The following is an 8,083-nucleotide window of genomic DNA, read 5'->3' on the forward strand; positions in this document are numbered from 1 at the left end:
TAAACTCACTTTTCAGGGATGGTGTTATTGGTAAGCGTTTAGTCGCTACACCTTGATACTCCGATGCACAAGGGAGTGGGGGATCTTCCACTGTCACCTATAAAGACATCATTATTCCATGTTATTGTGGGAAGAATAATTGGCTAACAGTTGGGGGACAAGTTCCATACTCATAGCGGGTAAATGAGTTCTCCCTTTTCAACACGTATTGTGCTTATGGAAAAGTTTTACCAGACGAGAGATCTGGGTTCGAGTCCCAGTTGCAACCGCTATATTTTATTTTTTCTGTGTCATGTACATTTTCATATTTTAATTTAGATTATTATTATTATCTTCTTCAAGGATTTATTACATTGATGGGAATAACATTCAAAAGTTAAAAATAGAGTTTTCTTATAAAAAAAGTAGAATCAATTTTATTTGTACTATAGAATTTTATATGTAATTGTGGTGTCATTTCTCAATCAAATGCCACAATTAACTTTTATACTCTATTTTTTTTCTTATTATTTCTTAATTAACAATGATTTTATGATATTTAATCGGTGTTTAGGGTATATTTATACCGTTGATATTAAAAAATAAATAAATTGTAAAAAATATTAACGTCTTTCTTACAAATTCCATCAAAAATGGTGTCTGAACATCCGCTTCTTCCACAGTTGGGTCTTCCGGTGTCTTGGGTCTTATGTGCAGGATCGGGGCGCACGGCAGAATTTCAGCAGCTTAAAACAGAATGTTGGATTTGGTTTTATAACATATTTTGTCATAAATAAATGATTATTCGCAATCCATAACTGTGAACGAAAGTAACGATGTTTGGAATGCTAATCATACAGTGGATAGTATATAGAACTTACTTATAGAAGCATCGTCATCAAATTCAGAGTTGATCCCTTCCATGGATAATTGCATGGCACCTTGCATCCATGTTGCATTATCGCTGAGCTTGGATGGTGGTGGACCACCCCCAGTCTTTCGGCGTTCTTTCGCGAATTGTGAAGATTCCTGGAAAAAACATTTACTCATCATTTCAATTTTGAAACAATCCATGACTTCAGAAAACAATGTGTGACAATCTACAAACCTTTCTGGCAGACTTTTTCAAGTTTTCAAACTTGTTTCTAAGCTGTTTAGTTGATCTATAACGGTTTGCGGGACAGGAGGCGTTATATTTGGTTGTCAATAATTCCCATGTCTGGTCCTTCTCTTTGACATGCACAGCATCGCTTTTTTTGTTCAATAGAATATTCTTGTGGGCCTCCACGAGCTCTCTCAGCAAAATGACATCTTCGGCGCTAAAGTTTGAAGATCTCTCTCTGAAAGTAAAGTTCGTCGTATTGAGAAGAAAATAATATAACAAGTCGAATAAAATACACATACGACAATAATAAAACCTACTTACTTTGTGATTGTTTCCATTTTTATTGTGTTTAACTGAGCTGCGAAATAACCTCAAAACTTCGTAAACGTCAAAGATGCGTCAAAGACAATGATAACAGATAAACCGCGTTGAACTGAAGTGTTGACATGCGTAAAAATAATTATGTGTTTATTTTTATTAACAAACATCAAATACAAGGAACATTCGAAGCCATTTCGATGGCAACACTGGTAACTTTAAACTAACTATTTTAATGTTGGTGCAACTCAATTTTGTTGAATTTTAGCTTAACTTTAGTTAGGGCTTAAACTCAGTTTAAATATTTAACTTTAAACTTTACTTTAATTATTTTCGATGCAATTGGCCCTATGTTCCTCCATTGCCTCTGTAAACTCTAGCAAAACTCTCTGCTTGTCTGAATCCAAATTCAGGCATTTGCAATAACTAGAACTTCTGATAAACAAAGAACAACACCCTTTTCATAATTCATTAACGTATTTGTAGGAATTGTAGAAGCAAAATCACTACTTAATGTTGTGTACATACCAAAATAATCTATTTGTGTAGAGTATGTGACACTATTTTTTATTATTGTTTGATTTTATGAATTATGAGTATTTGCAATTTATTTTTTATTTTTTTACCATTGCAATTAATTATTAATTTTAATATTCATAATTACAAACCCTTAATATTCTTTATCTTGATACTCACCATTCTTTTAGACACAAGCGCCAGCTTCTATAGAAGAGAAAAAAAAGTATAATAATTGTCTATGTGCCGCAACCCACTCCTCCAATGAGACAAAACCGCTGCCCTTGTCTGCCCCACTCTCCTGCTGAACTGCGAGCAATTAAATCGAATAATCATTCGATAATTTTGATGTTTTGATTAAAATATTTCGATCTTGTACATGTTTCGATCCCGCCCATCACTAGTGTAACTTCTCTGACAGCTATTAAATAAATTATCTATGAAATTTCTTTCTCATTTTCTCAAGGTCGCTGCAGCCGCACAGTCATCGGGACAAAGAATCGCCTAGTCCTGACGTGTGCGGCTAAGGAGGTTAATAAATCAGTTTCTTCACACAGTCGTTTTGAAAGGGTGGGTCCACTCCAATTGCCTAATAATAGTATACAAGACGCAATTGCAATGAAATTATCATTAACCTAGAAGGTCAGTTTCCTGATAATTATTATAATTGACTATGACTTCATTACTGTCTTTGAATAACTTAACTAAAGTATTTTATCAACACATTCTTTCGTTTATCCTTTTTCCAAACTCTGTTTAACCTACGTTGTTAATTTTATCAACTCATATTTGTGATAGATTTTCGTTAGTGCTAATACCAAATATTCATCGCTATTTGATAGCAGTCGTTATAACCAATCAAACTGACCGACCACGGTTCTTAAATTAGTGCTATGGCATACTCAAATACATAATTGCGCTGTTTCTAACGCAACCTAGCTTAAATTTAGCCATCGGTACACCTAACTTAAGGATTCTATTTGGTGTTTTGTAAGGAACGTTTAAACTAATACGTCAAGACGTCAAAATTTCCATTTTAAGTCTAGCATTCGAAGGGCATTTGTTAAAAACAGATTATTTAAAAAAAATATGGATTACCGATATTTGTTAAATGCAGAACGACAATACGGTTTTATCTCTAGTTATTGAGTTATCTGAAAATCGAAGACCATTTTTAAACCGTCTTCAAACGTCTTAACATCAGTCTAAGATACAATCGCAATTATATCCTCATTTCGAATTACGTGTTTCGACGACTATACGACTTCATTGTTTTGACAGATTATTCCAAGCAAAACCAAATGTTCAAAGCTTATTCATTGAGTTTCGTTAATTTATTTTTACTATTTTCTGTTTCAGGTATGTTTGTTTGGGCTTGAAACAATTACCAAACGCTACCACAGCAGTGCCATGGATCTACTAAATCCAGAGACTGTTACGATCAAGACGGAACTAGGACCCCAGGAAGGAGGCGGATGTGAAATTTCAAATACGGATATAGATGTCGACCTCCAAGATGTAAAGAAGGAATGTTTGCAATATGTGGAAAGTACGCAGATAGCAAATGTTAAACTCAGATGTTCAGAATCCATTACCTTTATCAAATGTCCTTCCCCTCTTGTTGCGTATAAGTATATTTGGTATTTACCTTATCACTCCTTTGACGCCGGAACAAAACTTCGCACTTAAGTTACTCAAATCACTGAAGCTGACATCTGGGAGCATTACTATTTCTTAGAATAACCTAGTCTCTTAGGATGGTTTGTGTCACAGAATTTGAACAATTCAACAAATTTCAAAGTTTACTTTCAAGTTCTGTTCAACATTTTTTTACATCGATGATTAATTAACTTTATTTAATTTTTTCAGGTCGCTTTAAAGTGGAGTCTGTTACCAGCAAGGCGGATCTTCGACCCCGAGAAGAAAATACAGGGGGATTTACTTATACAGAAATTGACACAGACCTGCCGAATATTAAAAAGGAATGCCTAGAACGTTTTGAAAGAATTAACCAGAGAGCAGGTAAAATCTTTTTTTTAATAGTTCTGTGAATCTATACAAAAACGGCCCATACTGGAAATTAGGCAAATGCTGAATTTTCGCAGGTATCTAATACGGGAAGTATTTTTACAAAAGTTGCACTTAAGCCATTATGTCTCCTAAACTAAAACAAAACGACAGAAAATTATATTTACACATATTTGGTATTTGCCATAAAATATGACTTTGCCGGAAACTGCCAAACTACACCACACTTTAAACTTGCTGAGTTGTTTTTTGTAAATACCGCATTAAAGTCAAAACTGCTCCGTACCATCTTGGGGCAATTGGAGTATGTTGTGAGGCTGATGGTAGAGGGAAGGGGAAGGAGATAAAGATGTGGAAGTTGAATAAACAAGGCCAAAGCTATTACAGCCACGTTTCATTCGAAAATTATTTTCATTGGAATATATCTATAAATATTTTTTATCTGTTTATAGTTATATTCTATCTTTTTTTTATATTTTTAAACCTGGGCGATACTTGGAGTATCTTCAACTTAGGAAAGTCAAAAGTGAGATTTACCTGGCTATTCACCTCTTGTCACCAAACACGGCCAAAGCCATATTAATCAATTGTGACTTGTGTCTTTACTCCTGGACGATACACAGAGTATCTTCCACTCAACATCCACTGCAACGTGGCGCAAGAAGGTTGTTTATTATTTTGAAGGAAAAAAATTGTGAAATAACACAAACAAATCGAATAATATTTAGTTGAACCCCGACCACCGGATTACTAATCGAGAGCCTTACGGCTCGAATTCGGAAGTTGCCATTTCTACCAAAAGGTTCCCGTTTTCTTAAGTTTTCACCTCATCTTATTTGGAACATGAACATTTTTTTGTATTATAATACATTTATAATAAATAAATATTGTTGGAAGAAAACATCATTCTATTGACTTATAACTAGCCAACTACAACTAGAGGTGCTCAAGAGCAAATGGTTTTCCGTTTTTGATGGATAATTATGGGAATGCATGGGAAGCAGACATCTGGGGTCATTCCCATTTCCTAAATTTACCTTAAAGTCTCTTCACAAATTCACGCTTCTACATAGTTAATCAATTACATCTTCAATCGTAAAAACATGTTTTAATTTCAAGTTATTTTATCTAAAATAATACCTTTTATGTATATCAATGTCCAACGTATGTATCGTTTCTTTGTTATTCTACATAGGTAGCATTATTATGGAGACTGTTTCCAACAAGGCAGAACTTCGACGCCGAGCAGAAGATGAAGGGGGATTTCCTTACATGGAATTTAACAAAGACCCACCGGGTGTTAAAAAGGAATGCTTAGAAGTCTTCGAAAGAATTACCCAGACACCAGGTAAAACCGATGTTTATTAGATTTAGATATTGCTGCTCTACTGTTTTTCTACTTTTTTATGAATTTACTAATGTAAGTGGAGATAATAAGTTACACATAACCATTTTTGTCCGTATTCTTTTCCAGATTTGTCGCCAGATCTTAAGATGCATCCTGGGGAAAACTCCAGCCATCCTATGTCAAATTTTGAACCCCAATTTCGCACTCATACTGGAGAAAAACCATTTTCATGTGCTGAGTGCAACTATTCATCTTATCGGAAGGGCGTTTTGATGAGCCATATGTTGACTCACACTATTGAAAAATCTTATTCATGTTCTTTGTGCAAGAATTCATTTACTCAAAAGAGCAGTCTGACCAGTCACATTCTGACTCACAATGTAGAAAAACCTTTTTCATGTTCTGAGTGCAACTATTCATCTCATCGGAAAAGCATTCTGATAAGCCACATGTTGACTCACACTAAAGAAAAACCTTTTTCATGTTTGAAGTGCAACTACTCGTGTACTCAAAAGAGATTATTGACGAGCCACATGCTGACTCACAATGGAGAGAAACCTTTTTCATGTTCTTTGTGCAACAAATCATATACTCAAAAAGGTAATCTGAGTAGCCACGTGCTGACTCACACTGGAGAGAAACCTTTTCCATGTTCTCTGTGCAACAAATCATTTACCAAAAAAGGTTATCTGACGAGCCACATGCTGACTCACACTGGAGAAAAACCTTTTTCATGTTCTGAGTGCAATTATTCATCTCATTGGAAAAGCGCTCTGATGAGCCACATGTTGACTCACACTGGAAAAAAACCTTTTTTATGTTCTTTGTGCAACATATCATTTACTCAAAAAGGTTATCTCACGAGCCACATGCTGACTCACACTGGAGAGAAACCTTTTTCATGTACTTTGTGCAACAAATCATTCACTCAAAAAGGTTATCTGACGAGCCATATGCTGACTCACACTGGAGAACAACCTTTTTCATGTTCTTTGTGCAACAAATCATTTACTCAAAAAGGTCATCTGATCAGGCACATGCTGATTCACACTGGAAAAAAACCTTTTTCATGTTCTGAGTGCAATTATTCATCTCATATGAAAAGCGCTCTGATGAGCCACATGTTGACTCACACTGGAGAAAAACCTATTGCATGTTCTTGGTGCAACAAATCATTCACTCAAAAAGGTAATCTGACGAGCCATTTGCTGACTCACACTGGAGAAAAACCCTTTTCATGTTCTTTGTGCAACAAATCATTTACTCAAAAAGGTCATCTGAGTAGCCACATGCTGACTCACAATGGAGAGAAACCTTTTTCATGTTCTTTGTGCAACAAATCATATACTCAAAAAGGTAATCTGAGTAGCCACGTGCTGACTCACACTGGAGAGAAACCTTTTCCATGTTCTTTGTGCAACAAATCATTTACCAAAAAAGGTTATCTGACGAGCCACATGCTGACTCACACTGGAGAAAAACCTTTTTCATGTTCTGAGTGCAATTATTCATCTCATTGGAAAAGCGCTCTGATGAGCCACATGTTGACTCACACTGGAAAAAAACCTTTTTTATGTTCTTTGTGCAAGATATCATTTACTCAAAAAGGTTATCTCACGAGCCACATGCTGACTCACACTGGAGAGAAACCTTTTTCATGTACTTTGTGCAACAAATCATTTACTCAAAAAGGTTATCTGACGAGCCACATGCTGACTCACACTGGAGAAAAACCTTTTTCATGTTCTGAGTGCAATTATTCATCTCATTGGAAAAGCGCTCTGACGAGCCACATGTTGAGTCACACTGGAGGAAAACCTATTGCATGTTCTTGGTGCAACAAATCATTCACTCAAAAACGTTATCTGACGAGCCATATGCTGACTCACATTGGAGAAAAACCTTTTTCATGTTCTTTGTGCACTAAATCATTTACTCAAAAAGGTAATCTGACGAGCCATATGCTGACTCACACTGGAGAAAAACCTTTTTCATGTTCTTTGTGTAACAAATCATTTACTCAAAAAGGTCATCTCATCAGGCACATGCTGATTCACACTGGAGAAAAACCTTTTTCATGTTTTGTGTGCAATTATTCATCTCATTGGAAAAGCGCTCTGATGAGCCACATGTTGACTCATACTGAATAAACACCTTATGCATGTTCTTTGTGCAACAAATATTTTACTCAAAAAGGTTATCTGACGAGCAACATTCTGACTCACACTGGAGAAAAACCTTTTTCATGTTCTTTGTGCCACAATCCATTTACTTATAAATGCAATCTGACCAGGCACAAGCTGACTCACACTGGATAAAAACCTTATTCATGTTCTTTGTGCCACAATTCATTTACTCAAAAAGGCCTTCTGACGAGCCACATGCTGACTCACACAGGTAAAAAACCTTTTTCATGTATGAAGTGTAACTACTCATGTACTCAAAAGGGAAATTTGACGAACCACATGCTGACTCACAGTGGAAAAAAACCTTTTTCGTGTTCCGACTGCAGTTTTTCGTTTTCTCAAAAGAGATATTTGTATAAACACGTGCGTACTCATTATTTTGCCCGGATATCTCAGTCGGTAGAGCATGAGACTCTTAATCTCAGGATCGTTGGTTCGAGCCCCACGTTGGGTGCCAATGTAATAGAATAATATGGCTAAAATTAATAAAGACGCATTGGTGCGCTATTGTTACAAAGTAATAATGATCATTTATGTTAATTATGCCAATTATGCTATTGTAACAGAAAATATAAGTTTAGAACAACAAATACCATAGTTTGA

General features: G+C 35.6%; 1 protein-coding gene across 1 annotated transcript; it reads left to right on the top strand.

The window, feature by feature from the left end:
* Positions 1-2,392: 2,392 nt before the first annotated feature.
* On the top strand, positions 2,393-7,444 carry LOC149416257 (uncharacterized). Its single transcript, XM_089641928.1, has 5 exons — positions 2,393-2,560; positions 3,278-3,467; positions 3,788-3,940; positions 5,142-5,294; positions 5,421-7,444. Exons 2-5 carry the CDS (start codon positions 3,329-3,331, stop codon positions 7,442-7,444), a joined length of 2,469 nt encoding a protein of 822 aa, XP_089498054.1. The 5' UTR covers positions 2,393-2,560; positions 3,278-3,328.
* Positions 7,445-8,083: the final 639 nt, after the last annotated feature.

The sequence above is a fragment of the Hesperophylax consimilis genome, chromosome 17 (assembly GCF_061612785.1).
Source record: "Hesperophylax consimilis isolate HC1 chromosome 17, BYU_Hcon_1.0, whole genome shotgun sequence".
In the NCBI taxonomy this organism is placed as follows: domain Eukaryota; kingdom Metazoa; phylum Arthropoda; class Insecta; order Trichoptera; family Limnephilidae; genus Hesperophylax; species Hesperophylax consimilis.